This window comes from Heptranchias perlo, chromosome 11 (assembly GCF_035084215.1).
Source record: "Heptranchias perlo isolate sHepPer1 chromosome 11, sHepPer1.hap1, whole genome shotgun sequence".
Lineage (NCBI taxonomy): Eukaryota > Metazoa > Chordata > Chondrichthyes > Hexanchiformes > Hexanchidae > Heptranchias > Heptranchias perlo.
The window spans coordinates 30,889,898-30,916,659 of NC_090335.1; the positions used below are offsets into that span (position 1 = coordinate 30,889,898).

The 26,762-nt window shown below is 42.1% G+C and overlaps 1 protein-coding gene across 13 annotated transcripts in view; it reads left to right on the forward strand.

Annotated features, from left to right (window-relative positions):
* Positions 1 to 26,762, forward strand: part of dmd (dystrophin) — a 1,591,310-nt gene that overhangs the window by 620,075 nt on the left and 944,473 nt on the right. For all 13 annotated transcript variants that reach the window (XM_067992781.1, XM_067992785.1, XM_067992782.1 and 10 more), the window contains 3 exons: positions 320 to 501; positions 14,562 to 14,712; positions 17,434 to 17,553. In XM_067992781.1, the coding sequence (XP_067848882.1) occupies positions 320 to 501; positions 14,562 to 14,712; positions 17,434 to 17,553 (453 nt within the window). The remainder of the gene's footprint in view (positions 1 to 319; positions 502 to 14,561; positions 14,713 to 17,433; positions 17,554 to 26,762) is intronic.

Below are 26,762 nucleotides of genomic sequence, written 5' to 3' on the forward strand. Positions count from 1 at the left end.
AATTATTTAAGTACTGAATATAAAGGTACTATAGTACTCACAATACTTTTGGTCACCCCTCCTAATATCTCCTTCTTTGGCTCGGTATCCATTTTTTCTCCTTGCGTCTTTGTGAAGCCTCGGGACGTTATTCTGTATTAAAGGCCCAAAGTACATGCAAGTTGCTGTTGTGCTAAAATTTTACTTGCACCAAAGATGATATATTTCTCGAACTTAATTCGCCAACAATGAATGTTACATTTTCTGTCCGTGTGTTTTTTTTTCCATTTGTTGGAAAATCACACTTCTATGCATTACTTACCTGAATTATTTTTGGCAGGGTTTTATGATGGAGCTAACTGCACATCAAGGTAGTGTGGGTAGTATTCTACAGGCTGGGAATCAGCTTATTGCAGAGGGAAAACTAACCGAAGATGAAGAAAATGAAATTCGGGAACAGATGAACTTGCTGAACTCCCGATGGGAAAATCTCAGGGTAGCCAGCATGGAGAGACAAAGCAAGTAAGTAAATGGCATTATCTGTCCTGAACAGGTTTCCAAGCCTCTTCAGTATTAAAACAATCATTTGTTAATTTGGCTTCAAGCCGTAATCTAACATGGTTGCAAAATAATTGACAAAATTGTGTTTGAATACCAAAACATAGGTTCGCTATGAGTTCTGGTTGTTATCTTGTTCCGTTGTAGTTTACACATGAGACAGAGACCACATTGCACCACTTTGAATCATTGTGGAGATAGTGGAAGGCTTGTAGCCACACTGCTGTTAATTGAATATTTTTTTGATCACCTTCAATCACATCTTTCACACTCTTGTCACTTTTCTGTTTGCTCTATCTTGGCTATCAGGCCAATGTTTTTTTTGGCAGACTGTAATTCCAGCTTCCTTTGCACACAGGATGTGATGTATGCCAATTATGCAGTGGACTGTGGGTTTGGATTTTATAAAGTTACTTCACACCAGGAATCCTTTGTAGTTGTTGTGAGTTTAATGCACTGCGCTGACCTCTTCCATCTTAGCTTATTCATGTTTCAATCCTAAAGGGGCTGAAAAATCACACGGAGTTCTTGTTTTATTCTTCCCTATATTTTCCTGTGGAGATGTGAATGTGAAAACACCAAGCAAATTTGGAGAATCAAGAGAAATGTTTCTAAACTTTCCTCTAATTTTCACTTGTAGGCTTGTAGGATTTTAACACGTGTGTGTTATTTTCTCTTCTGTAAATGATCCTGAATCACTTCAGTTCATCTGGACTAATGCCTCTGTTGCAGAGAGGCTGGATGGCAAACCTATTCTCAGACATGTACTGAAGCCCCCTTTGGCAGTAGGGAGGAGGCCAGGGGCATGTCCAGCCAAGATGTCCTTTGCAAATTTTTCATTCCTCACGACTGATTGTTGTTAAAGTGGGAACGAAGCAGAGCAGGAAAAGGTTAAATCTGTATTTTCCCACTCCATGGCATTCAGTATTGCTGCATCACTTTCTAAACTATAATTATTGTTTTCATGTTGTGCTCTCTGTATCTCTTACTTTTTTTGCTATTATACTTATATAATGGGTGCAACGAGGTCCAATTTCTACTCCACTAACTTCATCTTCCTTCATACTGTGTAGGTTCTATGTCAGATGTCCAATGCCATCATCAACATTGATGGTCTGACTCGAGGTACCTCACTCAGACTCCCTGCTTATCCCCTGTCAGCGCATTGAGACCAGATGAAAAAATGGCTGCTGTTTTAAAATTCTGCCAATTGTTGCTCCCATTTTACAAAAGTTGAAGAGATCAGCACCACATTATAAAAAACAGCTGCTTTATATAAGGGATGCTGCAAAGAAAACCTAGTAAATCTGCCAGAAATGAAGATTTCTTATGCATATATATATAGACAGCCAACAGATCCTACTGGAATACTTTAGACTCCAGTAATTCTCAACTTTGTGTCTTTACCATCATTAATTTCTTCAAATCTGAAGGGTTTTATTCACAGTCCTGGATCGATGCCAACATTGAGCGTCCCTGTGTAGTTATACCAAGTAACAGCTGAATTTCCACCTTTTAGTTTTGTTATAGTTTCTGAATTTTGTCACTAGTTTGTATTTTTTGCGAGTTGATCATTACAGATACTTCTATATTGCGGAGCTGATACCTTCAGCAACTTTTGTAAATATTTTGTCCAACAATGAATCAATAGAGATCTACATATCATTAGGATTGTTAGTTTGCGACACTATCAGGGAATTTTCTGTTTTTCATGCATCAGTGATGGCGCTCTCGTCTCTGAGTGCAAAGGTTGCGGGTTTAAGCTCCACTCCAGAAACTTGAGCACATAATCGAGGCTGGCATTTCAGTGCAGTACTGAGGGAGTTGCTGCACTGTCAGAAGTGTCATCATTCGGATGAGACGTTAAACCCAGGCCCCGTCTTCCCTCAGATGGACCTAAAAGATCCCATGGCACTATTCAAACATGAGTAGTGGAGTTCACCCCGGTGTTCTGGCCAATATTTATCCCTCAACCCAATATTACGAAAACAGATTATCTGGTCATTATCACATTGCTGTTTGTGGGACCTTGCTGTGTGCAAATTGGCTGTCGTGTTTCCTAAATTACAACAGTGACTGCACTTCAAAAGTACTTCATTGATTGTGAAGCACTTTGGGATGTCAAGAGGTGGTGCGAGATAAATGAAGTCCTTTTCGTTTCTTTCTTATCACTGTATATGCTACTTTGGCCATCTGCTCCACTCATTTTTTTCTTGCAGTCTTCAATATTCTTTCTCAGCAGTATTCAACATTCTTGTCTTTTTGCATGATTTCTTCATTTGGGCTTTGGATTTGTGTCGCAAAACTATTGTTTGTCTCAAATATAACATCTTTACTATATTCTGCTTGCTGTGATAGATCTATGGAGTTAACGCATTGGTGTCTTATTTATAATACCTCTTTTACTTTAATGCTGGAATTGAAATGAATATTTAATTTATTAGAATGGAGAGTTGTAGTAGTTCACTAGCGTTTCTGAGAGTAAGGTGAATCATCATATCTGCAGCAGGATGAAAATGTCCAATGACAGCTGTAACTTATTGGTGAAAAGAGGAAAATAAAGGAGGGGTAAGTTGAAAGTCCAAATACAAACTGCTCCGAATTTGGTTTCTTAGAATTATAGAAGTTTGCAGCACTGAGGGAAGCCATTTGGCCCATCAGACCTGTTCCAGCTCCCTGAAAGAGCTATCTGCTTTCCCCAGACCCTTTTAAATTTTTCTTTTTGAAAATATATCCACTTCCGATTTAAAAGCTATTATGATTTCTTCTTCCATCACTGTTTCTGGCAGGACATCCCATGTCCTAATAACTGTTTGTGTAATACTACTCCCTCCGTTCCTTTGGTGATCTCCAATTTATGCCCTCCAGGTACTGACTCACCAAGCAATGGAAATCATTTTTCTCTATCTGATCAAACCCCCATAATTTTGACAACCTCTATCAGATCCCCTCTTCGTCATCTAGGTTCAAATGATAAGAGTCCCTGTTTCTTCAGTCTCTTCTCATAAATAAAGCCTCTCATCCCTGATATCACCTTAGTGAATCTCTTCCACAACCTCTGCATGGCCTTGACATCCTTCTCAAAGTAGGGTGCCCAAAACTGGACACAATATTAAGTGTGCTCATCCCGAGCAAAGGCAATTGCCATTCACCATAAAACCATGAAAGTCGTTGTTCATTATTGCTGGATACAATTCTTGTGAATTGGATTGCCACTTGCATCATGACCAAGACATTTGCTACGACTAAAATTTGCAGGCAAATCCTGAGAAATCTATTGTAGTTATTTACCAATCTGCCTTTTTTGTAACAGATTGTACATGCAACTTTTCTAATTCTGAAATAAAAGAACCAATGCAATTAATGTTGGCTTCCTAAACAGCTGCTGCAGAGCCTATTATCACACTTAAGTATTAAATAGATTACATACTTAGTAATCACCGAACCTTGTTTGCTTCCACCCTTACCTATCCAGTCATAGCGAGAGATTCTCCTGCAATGGCTTCTCTTACTGCCCCCGCACCATTACCTCTGGAGTCCCCCAAGATCTATCCTTGGCCCCCTCCTATTTCTCATCTACATGCTGCCCCTCGGCGACATTATCCGAAACCACAGTCAGGTTCCACATATATGACACCCAGCTCTACCTCACCACCACCTTTCCCAACCCGTCCATTGCCTCTGTGTTGTTAGTCTGCTTGTCCAACATCCATTCCAGGATGAGCCGTAATTTCCTTGAATTAAACATTGAGAAGCAGAAGCCATTGTCTTCGGTTCCCACCACAAACTCTGTTTCCTCGCCACCTATTCCATGCCCCTTCCTTGGCCACTGTCTCTAACTGAACCAGTCTGTTTGCAACCTCAGCATCCTGTTTGACCCTGAGCTGAGCTTCCAACCCCATATTCTCTCCATCACAAAGACCGCCTACTTCCACCTTCGCAGCATCGCCCGTCCCCTGCCTCAGCTTATCTGCTGCTGAAACCCTCATCCATACTTTTGTTACCTCCAACCTCGATTATTCCAAAGCTCTTCTGGCCGACCTCCCATCTTCCACCCTCCATAAACTTAAGCTCATCCAAAATATTGTTGCCCATATCCTAACCCGCACCAAGTCCTGTTCACCCATCACCCCTGTGGTCGCATACCTACGTTGGCTCCTGGTCCCCGAACGCCTTGATTTTAAAATTCTCATCCTCGTGTTCAAATCCCTCCATGGCCTCGCCCCTCCCTATCTCTGTAACCTCCTCCAGCACGACAACCCTCCAAGATCTCTAAGTTCCTCCAACACTGGCCTCTTGTTCATCCCCCACTCTCTTCGCCCCACTATTGGCTTCAGCTGTCTTGGCTGAAATTAGTCGTCCAGCGCCATCATCATACTTGAAGCGAGCTGTCAGTGCCTGAAGGCACTTCTATCCACAAGAAAAATGAATTTTGGGTCGCCTGCAGGGGCCCTCAGGTAAGTTTCGGGAGGTGGGGGTTGGATCGGGCAATGAGGGGGCCGATCACCAGGACCTGCTCCTCCTGGCTCCACAGAAAATGTAATTTAAAAAAAAAATACACCGAATACTTAGCTTTTGTTGGTGGCCGCAGGGGCCACTGCAGAATTCTGAGCGCGACGCCTGCCCTGCTTATTGATACCTAATTTTATAAGGGGTCTTTAAACAGGTGTTAGGCTCCTGAGTAACATATTTAAGGGGCCAAACAACTGTTTTAGGCAGTTGCCTAAGAATGGTCCCCACAAAGCAATGGGACCAACGCCTGTACAAATTGGGTGCCGGCCGTCACACAACTAAATGTTGTGCTTTGCCCCCTTTTTACACCTGAAAAATGGGTGCAACACATACCAATTCCTACCCCAAAATAGTCTTCACTGCATGCTAATTCTTGATGCAATAACTGAATATGAAACTTCAAAAAACAGTGAGCGTGTGACAACACCGCATTGGAATTCACTTTTTTTCAAACGAAAGCTCATCGAGATGAGTAATGTTGGTGCTCATGATAGGGATAGCACAGATTACATGCAGAGTGAAGGTCATTTTACTCTGTTCAAGTGTATGCCTTAAATCCACCGTCAGAAGAGTACCCATGTTACACCATTATGACGTTTTCATTTTCCACACTAGCCATCTTTATGGCCACTTGATTATTGCCCATTTAGCGCACAAATTGGGGCACTTTTGTGCATTAGGCCCACAGCCACCAGGAATTGAAACTACCCAAACTAATTTCACATGCAGTAAACAAACAGAGGTGACTTTCATGCCATCGAACCCGCTGAGTGTTTCCAGCTTTTTCTGATTTTACTTCAGATTTCCAGCATCGGCAGTATTTTGCTTTCGTTTCAGTGACTTTCATTCCATTCGTCTGGGCTGGATTCAAACCCAGGTCCAAGAGATGAAAGGACAGTAATGCTAACCCCCTGCCCATTCAATCCCTCTGTATTATAATTTAACCAGGAGCCATTGGTAGCTGCAAAAATGTAAGAAGTTAAGGAATGAAGCTCTCCTCTGTCAAACACCCATTCCTCTGGTTACTGTTTTTGTAGAGGTGTTTATGTTTCTAAGAAATTTCAGCTCTTGCTTCCAGGCATTCGATAAGGTGCCACATAAGAGGTTATTACACAAGATTAGGGCTCATAGGATTGGAGGTAATATATTAGCATGGATTGAGGATTGGTTAACAGACAGAAAACAGCGAGTAGGAATAAATGGACCATTTTCGGGTTAGCAGGTTGTAACTTGTGGGGTGCCGCAAGGATCAGTGCTTGGGCCTCAGCTGTTCACAATATATATCAATGACTTAGATGAGGGCATCGAGTGTAATGTATCCAAGTTTGCTGATGATACAAAGCTAGGTTGGAAAGTAAGCTGTGAGGAGGATGCAAAGAGTCTGCAAAGGGATATAGACAGGCTAAGTGAGTGGGCGAGAAGGTGGCAGATGGAGTATAATCTGGGGAAATGTGAAATCATCCACTTTGGTAGGAAGAATAGAAAAGCAGAATATTTTTAAAAGGTGAGAGACGAAGAAATGTTGGTAGTCAGAGGGATTTGGGTGTCCTTGTACATGAATCACAGAAAGTTAACATGCATGTACAGCAAGCAATTAGGAAGGCAAATAGCATGTTAGCCTTTATTCCAAGGGGTTGAAGTAGAAGAGTAAGGTGGCCTCGCTGCAATTATATAGGGCTCTGGTTAGACCATACCTATAGTACTGTGTACAGTTTTGGCCTCCTTACCGAAAGAAGCATATACTTGGCTTAGAGGGGGTGCAACTAGATTGATTCCTGGGATGAGAGGGTTGGCCTAAGAGGAGAGATTGAGTAGAATGGGCCTATACTCTCTGGAGTTTAGAAGAATGAGAAGTGATCACATTGAAAATTCTGAGAGGGCTTGACAGGTTAGATGCTGATAGGCTGTTTCCCCTGGCTGGAGAGTCTAGAACTAGGGGTCATAGTGTCAAAATAAGGGGTGGGCCATTTAGGACTGAGATGAGAAAACATTCCTTCACTCAGAGGGTTGTGAATCTTTGGAATTCTCTGCTGCAGAGGCCTCTGGATGCTCAGTCATTGAGTATATTTAAGACTGAGATTGATAGATTTTTGGACATTAAGGGAATCAAGGGATCTGGGGATAGGGCGGGAAAGTGGAGATGAGATAGAAGATCAGCCATGATTTTACTAAATGGCGGAGCAGGCTAGACGGGCCAAATGGCCTACCCCTGCTCCTATTTCTTACGTTCTTATGATGATTCCAGTTTTAGTTTGTGTCCAGAGTTTGTTTGGAGCTAGGAGATTAAAACCATTTGTGGCTAACAAGCCCTCTTTTAAAAATGATGTATCTACATCACGAACATGCACGGGCAAAGCACGTTGGCACAGTGAATGCATGGGAATATTCACAATACACCTATCTCACCTGAATGAAAATCGTAACATGATTGCACAGACAAAATATTTTTTTCAGTTTTCTCCAACATCTCCTGAAGGCACTGATTCAAATTGGAATATGGTTCCATGGACACTAGGCATCCCTAGTATCTCATCTAAATGGCTAAACGTCATGTCAGCCTAGACAGGGAACGTACAGAGAGCATCATCACTGAGCCTAATCCTGTCCTCACCTGATGTCCGTGGATGCCAGTAGGGATCATAGAAGTTACAACATGGAAACAAGCACTTCAGCACAACATGTCCATGTCGCCCAGTTTATACCACTAAGCTAGTCCCAATTGCCTGCACTTGGCCCATATCCCTCTATACCCATCTTACCCATGTAACTATCCAAATGCTTTTTAAAGACAAAATTATACCCGCCTCTACTACTGCCTCTGGCAGCTCGTTCCAGACACTCACCACCCTTTGAGTGAAAAAATTGCCCCTCTGGACCCTTTTGTATCTCTCCCCTCTCACCTTAAATCTATGCCCCCTCGTTATAGACTCCCCGACCTTTGGGAAAAGATTCTGACTATCTACCTTATCTATGCCCCTCATTATTTTATAGACTTCTATAAGATCACCCCTTAACCTCCTACTCTCCAGGGGAAAAAGTCCCAGTCGATCTAACCTCTCCCTATAAGTCAAACCATCAAGTCCCGGTAGCATCCTAGTAAATCTTTTCTGCACTCTTTCTAGTTTAATAATATCCTTTCTATAATAGGGTGACCAGAACTGTACACAGTATTCCAAGTGTGGCCTTACTAATGTCTTGTACAACTTCAACAAGACATCCCAACTCCTGTATTCAATGTTCTGACCAATAAAACCAAGCATGCCGAATGCCTTCTTCACCACCCTATCCACCTGTGACTCCACTTTCAAGGAGCTATGAACCTGTACTCCTCGATCTCTTTGTTCTATAACTCTCCCCAACGCCCTACCATTAAGGGAGTAGGTCCTGGCCCGATTTGATCTACCAAAATGCATCACCTCACATTTATCTAAATTAAACTCCATCTGCCATTCATCGGCCCACTGGCCCAATTTATCAAGATCCCGTTGCAATCCTAGATAACCTTCTTCACTGTCCACAATGCCACCAATCTTGGTGTCATCTGCAAACTTACTAACCATGCCTCCTAAATTCTCATCCAAATCATTAATATAAATAACAAATAACAGCGGACCCAGCACCGATCCCTGAGGCACACCGCTGGTCACAGGCCTCCAGTTTGAAAAACAACCCTCTACAACCACCCTCTGTCTTCTGTCATCAAGCCAATTTTGTATTCAATTGGCTACCTCACCTTGGATCCCGTGAGATTTAACCTTATGTAACAACCTACCATGCGGTACCTTGTCAAAGGCTTTGCTGAAGTCCATGTAGACCACGTCTACTGCACAGCCCTCATCTATCTTCTTGGTTACCCCTTCAAAAAACTCAATCAAACTCGTGAGACATGATTTTCCTCTCACAAAACCATGCTGACTGTTCCTAATCAGTCCCTGCCTCTCCAAATGCCTGTAGATCCTGTCTCTCAGAATACCCTCTAACAACTTACCCACTACAGATGTCAGGCTTACTGGTCTGTAGTTCCCAGGCTTTTCCCTGCCGCCCTTCTTAAACAAAGGCACAACATTTGCTACCCTCCAATCTTCAGGCACTTCACCTGTAGCTGTCGATGATTCAAATATCTCTGCTAGGGGACCCGCAATTTCCTCCCTAACCTCCCATAACGTCCTGGGATACATTTCATCAGGTCCCGGAGATTTATCTACCTTGATGCGCGTTAAGACTTCCAGCACCTCCCTCTCTGTAATATGTACACTCCTCAAGACATCACTATTTATTTCCCCAAGTTCCCTAACATCCATGCCTTTCTCAACCGTAAATACCGATGTGAAATATTCATTCAGGATCTCACCCATCTCTTGTGGTTCCGCACATAGATGACCTTGTTGATCCTTAAGAGGCCCTCCTCTCTCCCTAGTTACTCTTTTGCCCTTTATGTATTTGTAGAAGCTCTTTGGATTCTCCTTTGCCTTATCTGCCAAAGCAATCTCATGTCCCCTTTTTGCCCTCCTGATTTCTCTCTTAACTCTACTCCGGCAATCTCTATACTCTTCAAGAGATCCACTTGATCCTAGCTGCCTATGCATGTCATATGCCTCCTTCTTCTTTTTGACTAGTGCCTCAATCTCCCGAGTCATCCAAGGTTCCCTACTTCTACCAGCCTTGCCCTTCACTTTATGAGGAATGTGCTTACCCTGAACCCTGGTTAACACACTTTTGAAAGCCTCCCACTTACCAGACGTCCCTTTGCCTGCCAACAGACTCTCCCAATCAACTTCTGAAAGTTCCTGTCTAATACCATCAAAATTGGCCTTTCCCCAATTTAGAATTTTAACTTTTGGGCCAGACCTATCATTCTCCATAGCTATCTTAAAACTAATGGAATTATGATCACTGGTCCCAAAGTGATCCCTCACTAACACTTCTGTCACCTGCCCTTCCTTATTTCCCAAGAGGAGGTCAAGTTTTGCCCCCTCTCTAGCCGGGCCATCCACATACTGAATGAGAAATTCCTCCTGAATACACTCAACAAATTTCTCTCCATTCAAGCCCCTAATGCTATGGCTGTCCCAGTCAATGTTGGGAAAGTTAAAGTCCCCTACTATTACCACCCTATTTTTCTTGCAGCTGTCTGTAATCTCCTTACATATTTGCTCCTCAATTTCCCGTTGACTATTTGGGGGTCTGTCGTACAATCCTATCAAAGTGATCTCTCCCTTCTTATTTTTCAGTTCTACCCATATAGACTCAGTGGGCGAACCCTCGGATATATCCCCTCTCACTACTGCCGTGATGTTCTCCCTAATCAAGAACGCAACTCCCCCTCCTCTCTTGCCTCCTGCTCTATCTTTCCTATAGCATCTGTACCCTGGAACATTGAGCTGCCAGTCCTGCCCCTCCCTTAGCCATGTTTCAGTAATAGCTATAACATCCCAGTCCCATGTACCCATCCATGCCCTGAGTTCATCTGCCTTGCCCATCAGACTTCTTGCATTGAAATAAATGCAGTTTAATCTAGACTTCCCTTGGTCTTTGCCCTGCTTTCTCAGACCATCTGTCCGGTCATGTTTTGTACACTCTCCCTTACTGCCTTTTGTTTCTGTCACCACTTTACTTCCCACTGACTTCTTGCATCGGTTCCCATCCCCCTGCCACATTAGTTTAAACCCTCCCCAACAGCACTGGCAAACACTCCCCCTAGGACATTGGTTCCAGTCCTGCCCAGATGGAGACCGTCCAATTTGTACTGGTCCCACCTCCCCCAGAACCGGTTCCAATGGCCCAGGAATTTGAATCCCTCCCTCTTGCACCATCTCTCAAGCCACGTATTCATCCTAGCTATCCTGTCATTCTTACTCTGACTAGCCCGTGGCACTGGTAGCAATCCTGAGATTACTACCTTTGAGGTCCTACTCTTTAGTTTAACTCCTAACTCCCTAAATTCAGCTTGTAGGACCTCATCCCGTTTTTTACCTATATCGTTGGTACCTATATGCACCATGACAACTGGCTGTTCACCCTCCCCCTCCAGAATGTCCTGCAGCCGCTCCGAGACATCCCTGACCCTTGCACCAGGGAGGCAACATACCATCCTGGAGTCTCGGTTGCGTCCGCAGAAACACCTGTCTATTCCCCTTACAATCGAGTCCCCTATCACTATAGCTCTGCCACTCTTTTTCCTGCCCTCCTGTGCAGCAGAGCCAGCCACGGTGCCATGAACCTGGCCGCTGCCACCTTCCCCTGGTGGGCCATCTCCCCCAACAGTATCCAAAACGGTATACCTGTTTTGGAGGGAGATGACCGCAGGGGACCCCTGCACTGCCTTCCTACTCTTCCTCTGTCTGTTGGTCACCCATTCACTATCTCCCTCAGTAATTTTTATCTGTGGTGTGACCAACTCACTGAACGTGCTATCCACGACTTTCTCAGCATCGCGGATGCTCCAAAGTGAGTCCATCTGCAGCTCCAGAGCCGTCAAGTGGTCAAACAGTAGCTGCAGCTGGACACACTTCCCGCAGGTGAAGGAACCAGGGACACAGGAAGGATCCTTGGGTTACAATTGGATCAGGAACCTTCCCAGATTTCCTCCTTCCATGTTCAGGGAGCTAATTGTAGATCAAGTATGCTGTTTTAACTTGGAAGCTTCTTGGTTTGTATGGCTCGATTTCACACTGGGGAGTGTGCTTCTAACCTTTAATAAGTGTTTTATATACCTGGTACTTTTACTTCATTTTAATCTGCAAATATTAAGGATTTTACAAGAAGGGAGCCGTTCCCAGAAGCAGATTTACATATTTGATATTTCAACAACAGCAACAACTTGCATTTATATAGCGCCTTTAACATAGTGAAACGTCCTAAGGTGCTTCACAGTAACGATTATCAAACAAAATTTGACACTGAGCTACATAAGGAGATATTAGTACAGTGGGCAAAGACGTAGATTTTAAGGAGCGTCTTAAAGGAGGAGAGAGAGGCAGAGAGGTTACGGGAGGGAATTCCAGAGCTTAGAGCCTAGGCAACTGAAGGCACAGCCGCCAATGGTGGAGTGATTAAAATCGGGGATGTGCAAGAAGCAAGAATTGGAAGAATGCAGAGATCTCGGAGGATTGTAGGGCTGGAGGAGGTTACAGATATAAGGAGGGGTGAGGCCATGGAGGATTTGAAAACAAGGATGAGGATTTTAGAATGGTGACGTTCCCAGATCTGGAGCCAATGTCGGTCAGCGAGCACTGGGGTGATGGGTGAATGGGACCTGGTGCGCGTTCGGGTATAGGCAGCAGGGTTTTCGATAAGCTCAAGTATATGGAGGGTGGAAGATGGGAGGCTGGCCAGGAAAGCATTGGAATAGTCAAGTCTAGAGGTAACAAAGGCATGGATGAGGATTTCAGCAGCAGAAGAGCTGAGGCAGGGGCGGAGATGCGCAAGGTTACGTAGGTGGTCTTGGTGATGGAGCAGATATGTGGTTGGAAGCTCATCTCAGGGTCAGTTAGGATGCCAACGTTGCGAATGGTCTGGTTCAGCCTCAGACGGTGGTCAGGAAGAGGGTTGGAGTTGGTGGCTAGGGAATGGAGTATGTGGCAGGGACCGAAGATAATGGCTTCGGTCCTCCCAGTATTTAGTTGGCGGAAATTTTTGCTCATCCAGTACTGGATGTCAGATAAGCAGTGTGACAAATCAGAGACTGTGGAAGGGTCAGGAGAGGGGGTGGTGAGGTAGAGCTGAGTGTCATCAGTGTACTTATGGAATCTGACGTGTTTTCGGATGATGTCGCCGAGGAGCAGTATGTAGATGAGAAATAGGAGGGGACCATGGATAGATCCTTGGGGAACTCCAGAGGTAACGGTGCGGGAGCGGGAAGAGGAGCCATTGCAGGTGATTCTCTGGCTACGACTGGATAGATAAGAGTGGAACCAGCTGAGCGCAGTCCCACCCAGGAGGACGATGGTGTGGTCAACCGTGTCAAAGGCTGTAGACAGGTCCAGAAGGATGAGAAGAGAGAGTTTACCATGGTCACAGTCACATAGGATGTCATTTGTGACTTCATTTTGATCTGCAAATATTAAGGATTTTTACAAGAAGGGAGCCGTTCCCAGAAGCAGATTGACAAACTTGACATTTCAGGTCACGAGGACCTATTCTATTGTTCACCAGTCAATTATTCTTAATGAAATGTGAGCAGGATTGCGTGAATGATTTCCCCTGAAAACATTAAGGTCAATTATTCATTCAGATGCTTCATAGGAAAGATAATAAAGTGACATGATTTGAAATATCAGGGTTTTAAATGACAGTGTCGTCTCAGTCACTTCTGTGGAGTAATATAATTTGACAGAAGGAAGACCTTAGAAGCATGGTATGTGATTTTGGATTTGTCATACACTTCTCTGACCTCTTTGTTGGAGATGATGTCAGAATATACTGTATCATAGCTGCTAACTACTCTTCATTGAGAATTTTAGATGACAGCTTCATCTCTCTCGGTAAACTGAGGGAGTGAGATGATTTCACAAACATGATTTTTTCTATTTTGATCAAATAGAAGTGGATGGTAATATCTCTGTTCTCTATTGCTCTTTCTACATCATAAATTCAAGAGAGAGGATACTTGGAAAACTTAAGACTTTTCCCTTGTCTTTGCCATTTTGTGTTTTAAATTGTGCATGTCATCAAACATCAAAAGGGTAGTGAATAATTCCTTCAACTCATGATCCAGTGGGGATAAGCAACACAAATAGAGGCTTCTTGTGGGAGTAGTTGAGGTGAATAGCATAGATGCATTTAAGGGGAAGCTAGATAAGCACGAGGGAGAAAGGAATAGAAGGATATGCTGATGTGGTGATATGAAGAGGGGAGGCTCTTGTGGAGCATAAACCCCGGCATATACCATTTGGGCCAAATGGCCTGTTTCTGTGCTGTAGATCCGTAATTTTTAGATGTACTTGTGAATATCTTAATTTTGCTCAATTTGGGTTGTTCGGGGTTTTGCTATCCTCTTAACAGGTAGATTCCCATTGTTACAGATCGTCGATGATCAATTGCTCTTTGTGACAGGTGTGTGCGCAGGGGATGCTTATAATTCCGTGGTGTGTGAAGTTCTGTCTGTCTGTTTTCTACATAACAGTGAGTGGTACGAGAAGTAAATGCACCTGTGTTTTCTAGCAGTTGAGAGATGGTACCAAGAAAGTGAGATTGGAGCTGTGCATTTTGCTTTGCACTTAACTCGGGTTTTGGACCAGTAGAGCTGAATTAATCTTTGAGTTGTAGCCAATATTTTAGGAAATACTGCAGAAATAAAGTTTGGTTTCAGTGTAATTGTGAATAAAACTGCATTAAAAATTAGTTTTATTTTTAAAAAGCCCCGATTTTTTTTAAATTGAAATTTTATTTTTTTTATTTATTTGTAGCAAAATTAAGGATAAAAATCATTTGGAAAAAGAAAGCTGCAGAATCATCTCTTTAGCTATGAATCAATTGAATACACTACTGATTATTCATTTCCTTGTTTCTAGGTTACATGAAGTGCTGATGGATCTTCAGCAGCAGCAGTTGAAGCATTTAGCTGATTGGTTAACAAGTACAGAGGACAGAATTCAGCACATGGAGGCACAACCCCTTGGACCAGATCTGGAAGCTTTAAAACAACAAGTGGAAGATCATAAAGTAAGCATTTATTCTTGCGTGTCTGTGCACAAAAATGGAATTTTGCCTGAACAGGTAGTGCTTCCGATAATGTTTTTAAAAATATATTTTTTTAAACCTATGAGGCTTACTCTCCTTAAATGGGGAGAAGTGGGACCAGGGGACAACTCTGCACCTGCATCACTTTGCAGCTTCCACTTCCATTGATAATGACCAAATCTAAATATTAAATAGCTGCACAGTGGAGTATAGATGTTATGCCAGCCATTTTCCTTGCCTATTGCTGGCCAAGTGGTGATGGTGAAAATTCTGTTTGTGTACCAAATGGGGCCAGCACCAGATTTGGAAAAAAAAGTTATGCCTTGCAAGGATATGATTTCCAGAATTGCTAAGGCATACCTGGTAGAATTTTGTTTTAAACACTGAAGTGGGAATACAACCAAAGAATAATTGGTTTTATCAACACCACAGAAAAGTGACAATTGGATGACAGAACCTAGCTTTGACTGCCCACTCCTTTCCTTGAGTATCTTCTTTATCAAGGCACCTGTTGTTGTCTCCTTACAAACAGCAACCTCAACTGCCCCTTCCTTCTTTCACCAATTTTCTTGCCTAGCACATCCTCTCGGAGTTAATCTAACCAACCTCCTCCTGTCTTACTCGCCCTGCCCACCATTGCCTCTCAGACTCAGAGCAGTGATCAACAATCACTACTCTTCCCTGCATTTCCCTCCAGACTGTCCATTCACCCTCAGACAAGGCTCCTGCCAACCAACAATGTTATTGTGGATGATTACATTGACAACCTGGCTTTGACAGAAACTTGGCTCGTGTGGCAACACTTTGTCCCTTAATGAAGCTTCACCGCTTACTACTCCAGGAGCAAAGATAATTGTTTTCCTCCACTACCAACTATCTCCTTATAGCCTCTGCCCCTCCACCCTCACATCCAAGTGCAAGGAGCTCATGAACTTCCTTGTTACTAAGATTGAGACCATCTGCTTCTGCCTTTTCCCTTTGCCCACCAAGCCAAACCTCCACCAAGACTTCTCATTGCCCTAGCCCTGAACTTGAATCTTTGTATAAATTCTCTGCTATCTCCCCTCATGCCCTCTCTGAGCTCATCTTGTCCATGAGACCCACCTCCTGCTCCCTTGATCCCATTCGTATTAAACTGCTGACCATTTAACTTCCTTTTCTGCTCTCATGCTAACTGACACTGTAAATGGTTCCCTCTCCTCAGATACTGTCTCCCTTCCTTTCTGAACTGCTGTCATCACCCCAAAAACCCGCCCTCAACCATTCTGTCGTTGCAAGCTACTGCCCCATCTCCAACTTTCCTGGAACTCCATGTTTAAATCTCTCCAATCTGGTTTCTGCCCCTGCCACAGTGCTGAAATGATTCTCATAAGATTGCAAATTACATCATCTATAACTGTTACCATGGTGCACTCTCCTCCTTAAACCTCTCTGCCTCTCCACCTCGCTCTCCTTCTTAAAGACCTCCTTATAACCCACCTCTTGGACCAAACTTTTGGTCACCCTTCCTAATATCTCCTTTTTTGGCTCAGCATCATAATTTATTTGATCATGTCTCTGAAGTGCATTGGGATGTTTTTCTACGTTAAAGGCGCTATATAAATGCAAGTTGTTGCATTGATGGTGGCTGCTTATCAGCAGAGCTGTTGACACTAGGAAAATGTTGGGAGGAAATTTATGATTGAGACAAACAGGGCACAATTCTCTTTAATCAAACAAAGCAGTGTTTATTGTTTCGGGTTACAGGAAGTTGAAATAATGAATGGGTCTCACTCCAATGAGTAGGTCTTTCTAGATCTGCTTACTACTGAGGTGAAGATGTGAAAGTGGACAATACTGCCTGTACAAATCCAGCATATAACCCAACTAATTAAATCTTTAATAACAGTTGACATTCACGTGTATTTTAGAGCACAGTAAAACACAACATTATTTTCTTTTGGTATTAACTTAACTCAAAACATAAATAGTTTAGTACCTAATGAAAATAATGGGAAACGCTGTAAAGTTTGGGTTGGGAAGCAGTTAACAGCCTGTAATAATTCAATACCCCAGGTTATCTTTGTGGAACAGTGGGACATTATATTGCCTCAGCAGTAATGCAAGATGACATGGTTGTAAAATGTCTCATGGAACCTGAGGCACTTTTTGAGATTATCCCAACAACAGATGTTCAAGTCTGATCAAAATTGATTGAGATCAAATGGAAACATTGTGACCTAAAAAGAAATTTAAGAGAAAGTCAGGTTGCCTTGTTATTGACTTCTATTGAACAGCAGTGACTTAGTTTGTGCAATGCATTAAATAAATGTTGTCATTTCATCTGAAGGTGCTGCTTAGACAAAAGGATGAATACATCTTTTTCCTATTATGAATTCTAAGTAAAACCTTTGTTCAGTTCCTAGCCAATGGGGTTTAAAAAGAAAGCAACCCTAAATGCAGCACTGATAGTACAGAATGTGGGTATGACCAGGCCTCCTGAGATTCAGTGGGAGGCAGATTATTGAGCCAGTGTAATGCAACTCTGTGATCCATACTTTCTCAGGCAAGTCAGTGTAAATGTAAAACCTGTGTTCACTACATTGTTCCTCACCTTGATGAGCACATAACCACACACAGAGAAAAAAAATGGTCACCTTACAACTAAGAATCAATAAATATTCCAGGAAATGTCTTCATTTCTGATTATTTTTTCCCATGTAGGTTCTTCAAGAAGATCTGGAGCAAGAACAAGTACGAGTCAACTCTTTGACACATATGGTGGTGGTAGTTGATGAGAGCAATGGAGAAAATGCTACTGCTGCTCTGGAGGAAGAGCTCCAGGTGAGAACTTCAGATATTTAGTGACTAAACAATGATGCGTCAGGAGCTCAAACCTATAATTAGTCTTTTCTTGTCCATGAGACTTTACCTGAAGAGAAAATTTGCACTGAAGTGTCATTTATAATAAAGATATTTGAAGGTTTTTTTTTAAGTTGAGGTAGAGAATGCTGTCAAGGACAGAGCCAGCAATTGGGAAACAAAAACAAATTGCACTTGTACAGAACCTTTTTAATGTAGCAGGGGGAAGAGAGACTGAGCAGGAGTTCGAAGAATTGGGGGAGATGGTCTCTGGCATGAAAAGGTAAATTTGAGGAGGCTTTTGAAGCTTAAGGGAGATGTTTTAAAGTGGAGGGTTTAGGAAGAGAATTGCATTACTAGCAACGATAGAGTAGAGGAGGAGGGTTCCTTAGTGGAACAGATTCAGAAGAGTAGAGGATGCTGAGTTAGGGTAGAGTGATGCTGTCAAAGGGTTTATAAATAAAGAGGAGCATTTTGAAACAAGGGGACTCGAAGCCAGTGAAGGTCGGCGAGAATAGTAGTGATGGGCGAACAGGACTCAGTGCAAGATGGAATGTTGACAAGAGAATTACTGCCATAATGATACAAAGTGCAAATTCTAGTGATTGGTCCTCAAGATGTAAATATTTTTGTGACTGATCATGAATGTAATGGTATTTTTATTGTCATGAGCAACGTTCAACAGATCTGCCCTACTGTAGTACTGTCAATTGAAAGAAAATGCTGTGTCGTCAGTGTACCCATGGATGGAGTGTCAGGCAGATGCGTACAGTTTGGAGTTGGCGCCTGTGTGATTCGTATGAGCTGTTAGTCCATATTATATGTTGTGCATTAGAGTCCAGGGAATTGGCCTTGGCTCAGATATTTGAATATGGTTGATTTGACGACCTGTTTGTTTTACTAAGAAAAAGTAAGGAGAGCTGCAGCTACACAGGGTCCTCTACCCAAATCCATCACCTTTAAAGTTCTTGCCTAATCCATAGTACATTAACATACATTGGTAATCTTGCTGCCCATATTATGCACTCTGCTCTCACACTTTGGGTAAATCGTTTGTCATTGCTTTGGGCATCTCTAAAGCCTTTAACATGATCTGGTACTGTGCATGACTAATCAAGTTACCGTCACATGGATTCCCAGCCAAATTTATGTCATGGCTATCTAGTTTCCTCAAATCCCTCTTTCTCTGACTCAAACTCCATTAACTCAGGGATGGTCTCCTATGTTATGACTCTTATGTCTTATCTTCTGAATAAAAAATTCTTTTAAAAAGATGTTGTAATTTCACAACTAAAATGCCCATCAACCTTTCTGAACTGTGTGCGATGACGAACTCTGCATTTTAATGACTATTAGAATATCATTGATTTCCCCTTCCCGCAGTGCATTCTGTACGTTGTTATATATAATTGGTTCCTTTATTAAAGCCGTAGTTTTACTTGTTGACAGATATTTGGTTCATAGTAGAGCAAGTGCTGGCCACAGTATGTCATTCAACACAGAACTCATTGTGGCAGAAAGAAACTATGCAATGTCACTATCTGGATTACTATGTGGTATAGCAGCACATTTTTCAGAATACATTAGTGGATTTAAATCGTTAATAAATTTCTGACATTCATCATTTAGAATCTCCTTTGAAGTTGCTGTGTGTTCTGCATTAGAGTCCAGGGAACTCACCTTAGATCAATGAACTTTGGATTAGTTTGGATTTCTTGCCAGGATTTGTACTCGTTCCTTTTCACTATCAGTGCAACCAGTTGGGAGAAAATCACAACATCTTTTATGCAGCTACCTTGTTACTTACATTAAATGTGGAGACTTTACCTATCTGCAAAATAACAAAATTAGCTTAGTCCATTTTCCCGATACACGTGCTTGGTGTCAACAGAGGATTATCATGACCGGGAACACTGACCAGCTATGAAGCATATCCTTGGCTAAGAAATTTAAATTGTAATAAGGTTGCGTAAAGTCTTGGTATTTACTAAAGTAGATCAGCAGATCAAACCCCTAACTTCAGTGAAACACCTTCCGTGTCTAAAGCAATATTTACAGAAGAACTCAGTACATTTTACTGGGGTAAATACCTATTTAAAAAAACTCTGTGAATCCTACTGTAATAAAACTCCTGGGGTTGTACTGCAATGAAATATTTGTGGTATGCACAAGACTATAAATGTAAGAGACTAATTGGTTCACAAAGAGCTCCCAATTCACATTTGGTACTGGTATCACGTATTCATCATTTCTAATGGCCAGGAACATAAATGTTTACCTAAAATATATTTTTAAATGGTTAAGCTTGAACTACCTATTCATAATTGGAGAAAATGATTGAGTAGTTTTCACTTTGGACAGTTACCTCTTTAATCAGACCTCTGGACCTTGTTCCAGTGTGAGAAACTACTCAATAGTACATGATTGCCAACCTCATCAAATATTTACATAAAGGGAATGATCTCAATCCTTAAAATGAGGAAGAATGCTACTTCCCTTAGGTTCCTTTAGCTCATCAGCTTTATTGTGCTGTTGAGATAATGGCTGGGACGTCAAAGTGAACCATGTCGGCAGTTTGCCTTTGAAAATATTACAGAGCTGGAGAGGAGACTGAATATACTGCCTTTATATTAACCTCACTTTCCAGTTAAAGTTTATTTCATTGCATGAAAATGTAGGCCATGGGATTATTATCAAATCCATCAAAGGCTGTTTCCCAGAAATGGACCTGAAATTGTATTTTCAGGCTTGATGAAAAGAGCTTGTATTCCTGTCAAATTCTGTCAAGCTGGTTGAGGAGCATTTGGTGGCACCATCGTTGTTTTACAAACTTTCCAGTTCAGTCAACCAATCCCCACAAAGGACAAAAAAGAGATAGTGAAAGAAGAAATAGTACTGAGCAGATTTTTTTCCCTGTTGATTAGAAATGCATACGTGTCGATTGTTGACAGTGTTTCAACTCATATGTCAGTTTGTTAGCTTTTCACTTGGAAAAAACAGCTTTTTTTCACTTTAGATTAGACCTTTTCAGTATCAAACAACTAGATCAGTTTGAAGGTGGGACTGGAGCCTGTTAGGACCAATTAAACATTATTTTCTCTAACTGATGGTTGCACATGAACTTGAAGCAGAAAGTTTTAAGACGAGCTCATGGTTTCTGAGAGTCACCATTACAGATGTGTTTGTTCATATTTATTTTCAAAGAAGTTGTTGTACGTAACAAATAAGTTGCTAAAATGTTGCTTTTAAAAACTTTTCATTTTCCTCAAAATAAACTTTCTGGGACATTCCTGGCTGTTGTCTTAAGTGAAGATGATATTGGGAAAGAGACTAAGTGGATAGCTCTTTGAGAACCAGCACAGGTACGATGAAGCCAAATGGACTTCATCTGTGCTGTAAAATTCTATGATTCAATAGTTGCAGCTGCTTTGAGATAAGGGGGATGTTCCTTATTGTGAAGGGATTAACTGGCTTTATTTGAGTCTTCTTGTTAATGCACTTATGGAATTGGCAGGATTTGGGAGTAAAATGGTTTGGGGAGTTGGGTTTCTGGTGAAATTTATTTAATTTTTTAAAATTGCACTGGGATTTCCATTTTGGATTTTATTACTGTGATGTGGTTTGCTGGCCCTCAAGAAAATAAATCTCATGACTCCACTACAAGTGCCTTTCAATCATTTCTAAATCCATCACTGGTACAAACTGTTCCTTCGGGTACTTAACGCTTTCCCCCCTTCCAGAAATATGTTTGAACGTTGGGTATACCGACAGCTTAACTTATGAAAAGCCTGTGTCTCACAGCACTTTCAGGCTACCTTCTTGTTTCCATGTGTCCTATTCTCAGAGCTGTTTTGAGTTTCTGAAATTTCTATTTCAGCTTTTGTTAGTTTTTTAGGTATCCCTTACTGTAGGGTGTCCCCCCCCCACCACCTCCTGGCTACTGTAATTGTTTCTACTTGACATAACAGGCATCTTTGTGCTGTTGTTTATTTTTGAACTCAGGATCCAGGGGTGTGAAGGCTCCTGTAGTTGGGTGTCAAGTTTTCAATCCCTGGTTCAGTTCTATCAAAAAAAAGCTCCTACATGAGTCATCCGTTTAAGCAAGGATCTCACTTGAAATATCTTTGTCTACCCAGGTGCTAAATGGGTACCAACATCACTAGAAAGTAAATAGCAGTCCGTGGTGAGAAAATGAAATAGGTATAATAGTGAGAAATGATCTTGGCTCAGAAGATTAAGATGTCGAATCAGTTTGGGTGGAGGTAAGAAAGAGCAAGGGAAATAAATCACTGGTGGGAGTAGTATATAGGCCCCCTAACAGTAGCTACACTGTAGGGCAAAATATGAATCAGGAAATAAGGGGGACTTGTAAAAAAGGTAATGCAATAATCATGGGCGATTTTAACTTTCACATAGATTGGACACATCAAATTAGCAAAAGTAGCCCTGAGGAGGAGTTCATAGAGTGTATTAGGGACTGTTTCTTAGACCAATACGTCGGGGAACCAACCAGGGAACAGGCCATTTTGGATTTGGTAATGGGTAATGAAACAGAATTAATTAATGATCTCAAAGTAAAGGATCCCTTGGGAAGCAGTGATCATAACATGATAGAATTTCGCATCCAGTTTGAGAGTGAGGACCTTGGGTCTGAAACTACTGTATGAAACTTAAATAAGGGCAATTACAAAGGAATGAGGGCAGAATTGGCTAAAGTGGACTGGTTAAACTGATAAGATGGTGGATAAGCAGTGGCAAACATTTAAAAAGATATTTTATGACTCGCAACAAAAATATATCCCTGTGAGGAGGAAAGACTGCACAAAAAGGGAGAAGCAACCATGGCTAACTAAGGAAGTCAAGGATAGTATCAGGTTAAAAGAAAAAGCATACAAAACATGGCAAAGATTACTGGTAAGCCCGAAGATTGTGAAAACTTTAAAAACCAGCAAAGGATGACTAAAAGAATAATAAAGAGGGAGAAAATAAATTCAGAGAGTAAACTAGCGAGAAATATAAAAACTGACTGTAAAAGCTTCTACAAGTATATAAAAAGGAAGAGGGTAGCTAAAGTAAACATTGGTCCCTTAGAGGATGAGACTGGGGAAATAATAATGGAAAACAAGGAAATGACAGAGGAATTGAACAGATATTTTGTATCCGTCTTCACAGTAGAAGACGCAAGTAACATACCAATAATAGTAGGTAATCAAGGGACAAAGGGGAGGGAGGAACTAAAAACAATCACTATCACTAGAGAAAAAGTACTAGGTCAACTAATGGGTCTAAAGACTGACAAGTCCCCTGGATCTGATGGCTTGCATCAGAGGGCCTTAAAGGAAGTGGCTACAGAGATAGTGGATGCATTGGTTGTAATCTTCCAGAATTTACTAGATTCTTGAAAGTTCCCAGTGGATTGAAAAATTGCAAACGTAACACCCCTATTCAAGAAGGGAGTGAGACAGAAAGCAGGTAACTATAGACCAGTTAGCCTAACATCAGTCATTGGGAAAATGCTAGAATCCATTATAGTAATCCAAGTAGTAGCAGGACATTTGAAGACTCATAATACAATCATGGAGAGTCAACACTGTTTCATGGAGGGGAAATCGTGTCTGACAAATTTGTTAGAGTTCTTTGAGGAAGTAACGGGCAGGGTGGATAAAGGGGAACCAATGGATGCAGAATATTTGGATTTCCAAAAGGCATTCGATAAGATGCCACACAAAGGTTACTGCACAAGATAAGAGCTCATGGTGTTGGGGGTAATATACTGGCATGGTTAGAGGATTGGCTAATTAACAGAAAACAAAGAGTCGGGATAAAAGGATCATTTTCAAAATGGCAATCTGTAACTAGTGGGGTGCCATAGGGGATCAGTGCTGGGGCCTCAACTATTTACAATATATATCAGTGACTTGGATGAAGGAACAGAGTGTACTGTGGCCAAATTTGCTGATGATACAAAGATAGGTGGAAGAGCAAGTTGTGACGAGGACACAAAGGAGGTGATTTTAAACTCCAAGAACGGGTGGGTTAGGGGTGGGTGGGAGTTGAAAATAGTTGTTTTTTGGGTCACGACCGCAACCCGGCTTTATTTCTGGGTTTAACGTTGGCGCGTAAAAGTACAGGCTTCCCACTGGGAATGCAAAGTCTGAAAATTTTGCGGTTGTGATCCAAAAAAACCAACTATTTTCAACTCTCACCTGCCCCCAACCCAACTGTTCGTGGGGTTTAAATCACCCCCCAAGTTCTGCAAAGGGATATTGACAGGTTAAGCGAATGGGCAAAAATTTGGCAGATGGAATATAATGTGGGAAAATGTGAAGTCATCCACTTTGGGAGGAAACATAAAAATGCAAAATATTATTTGAATGGAGAAATACTACAAAATGCTGCGGTACAGAGGGATCTGGGTGCCCTCGTGCATGAAACACAAAATGTCAACATACAGGTGCAGCAGGTAATCCGGAAGGCAAACAGAATATTGTCCTTTATTTCTAGGGGGATGGAGTATAAAAGCAGGCAAGTCATGCTACAACTGTACAGGGTGCTGGTGAGACCACACACCTGGAGTATTGCATACAGTTCTGGTGCCCTTATTTAAGGAAGGATATACTTGCATTGGAGGCAGTTCAGAGAAGGTTCAGTAGGTTGATTCAGGGTATGGAAGGGTTGTTATATAAGGAAAGATTGAACAGGTTGGGTCTATACTCATTGGAGTTTAGAAGAATGAGAGGAGATCTTATTGAAACATATAAGATTCTGAGGGGACTCGATAGGATAGATGCTGAGAGGATGTTACCCCTCATGGGGGAATCTAAATCTAGGGGGCATAGTCTCAGAATAAGGGGTCGCCCGTTCAAGACAGAAATGAGGAGGAATTTCTTCTCCCAAAGGGTCGATGAATCTTTGGAATTCTTTACCCCAAAAAGCAGTGGAGGCTAAGTCATTGAATACATTAGAGGCTGAGTTCAACAAATTTTTGATCAGTAGGGGAGTCATTGAATATGGGGAAAAGGCGGGAAAATGGAATTGAGGTAAAAATCAGAACAGCCATGATCTAATTAAATGGCGGAGCAGGCCCGAAGGGCCAAATGGCCTACTCCTGCTCCTATCTCTTATGGTCTTATGGTAAAACCAGACCTTGTCTGGAGGAATTGCATGTAAATGGCCCTAGGCCAATAAGAGAATGCCAATTCCTCTTTGGTTGGCTTTTGATTAATCTTGGCTGCAGCAACATTTGATCCAGAGATGAAACTATGTTAGTCAAAATAAGAATGCTTTATATTAAATAATTTTACCATTATAATTGAAAATTACTTTTGTACTGAACATGTGACATAATTGCCCATTTTGACATAAATACACATGCTATGAAACATGCCGATTTACATGGGGAGCGTTTTAACTGAATGGCACGCATTCATTTCGATTAGTCACACAAACAATGTCATCAAAATGTGCCATGCTGTTTCTTCAAATCATTACTTAAATAGGCCAGAACTGCAGAAAAAGTTCAATGACTTCACTGGGGCAGGCAAGGTAATTTACCGGATACTCTCTCCATTCCTTCCTTGCCCACTATCAACACCAGCACATTTTTCCCCAACTTAAAGCAACACTTGCACAATTAACCCTTCATAATGCATTTTGGTTAAGGGGGGCCGTAACACAGGTTCTTGGACTATGGCTATGCAGCGCTCTTAATAGCAATTACTTACATGTACAACCCGAAAACTCCTTCCCTCCACCTTAACTCCCATATCACACGGGTACTTGCCTGAAAAGAAGAATGTTCGAAGAACATTGAACCTATGTGCAAGCTCTTGAGGTCAGCCTCCAAGGATGTGCAGCAATTGATAAGTGTAACTCTCGAATCGACAGTTGTCCTTTGCAGCAACATCATGAACGCTATGCCTTTGTTGCAAGAGCCACTGGAGCAAGTGGCAGCTTTCTTTTGCAATTGGTAGCATATCCCCAGCTAAGAAGCGGCCAGGAACCAGTCAGTGCCTCCACATCCACAGAAGCACAAACTGCAGCTCTTGAGGTACTAGGGAATGGGTTAGAGCGCAGTCTGCATACCGGTTTCCAGACCCCCATGATAGCCGTTGTGCCACCGAGTTTTTGAGGATCTGATGGCTGCTATTAGACCACCATCCATCTGATCAGTGGAACCACAGGTCCAGGGCGGTGACAGCTGGACTCCACTTGCCTAATACTGCCGTCTCTCAGGACAGCAATCCATGCCAGGCTTTCGGCTTCCGGCCTCCAGCCTTCCCCCTCAGAACACCATACCATTGGAACATGTGAAGCGACTGAAAACTGCCCAGGAGCATCCTCCAGACATTCAGCCAGCAGCAGCTCCCTGCCTGAGAAGTCAAATCACCACTCGCAGTAATGGCCCTCAGCTGACACCTAGAAGATGGTATTAGAATAGGTTTTTAAAAAAGGCACCTTTAGATACCCAGGGGGAGTGTGGTGTGAAGAGTGTGTGCACTTTAGAATTCACTGTAATAAAATAGAATGTGCACTGCCATGGCATTTTGTTATTGATGGAGGTTAGAGACATCCAGGAAAGGGTGCACTTATGTGTTGCTGAGGTCTTCACTCAGGTGATTATTATTGGCACGATCATGTAGGGGAAGCTGATATATTGTCATGTGCTAGGATGGGTAATGAAGGAATATTATTTTATCTGAAAGTGAGAGAGCTGGAGGTAATACTGTAGTGCCAAAGCCAGACTGTGTTAAACAGAAGGGAAGACTTCAGTGATGAAACGTGCTGTGGTGCCTCTTGCAGTAAATGTTGCCCAAGTCTCCATTGCTCCATCCTCTGCTGCTCTTCTTCCTTCTCCATGGTAATGGCATACAAGGGTATGCCCATAGGGAGTGCCCTTCTTGCTCCTGAAAAGCCTTTACTGTGGATAGGGGTGGGGCATTGGGGGTTCCAAAAATTTGCCGGGATCTGACCCTTTGAGAAGGAATGATATGTAAACATAGGAACAGGAGTAGGCCATTCAGCCCCTCGTGCCTGCTCTGCCATTTGATAAGATCATGGCTGATCTGTGATCTAGCTCCATATACCTGCCTTTGGCCCATATCCCTTAATACCTTTGGTTGTCAAAAAGCTATCTATCTCACATTTAAATTCAGCAATTGAGCTAGTATCAATTGCCGTTTGCAGAAGAG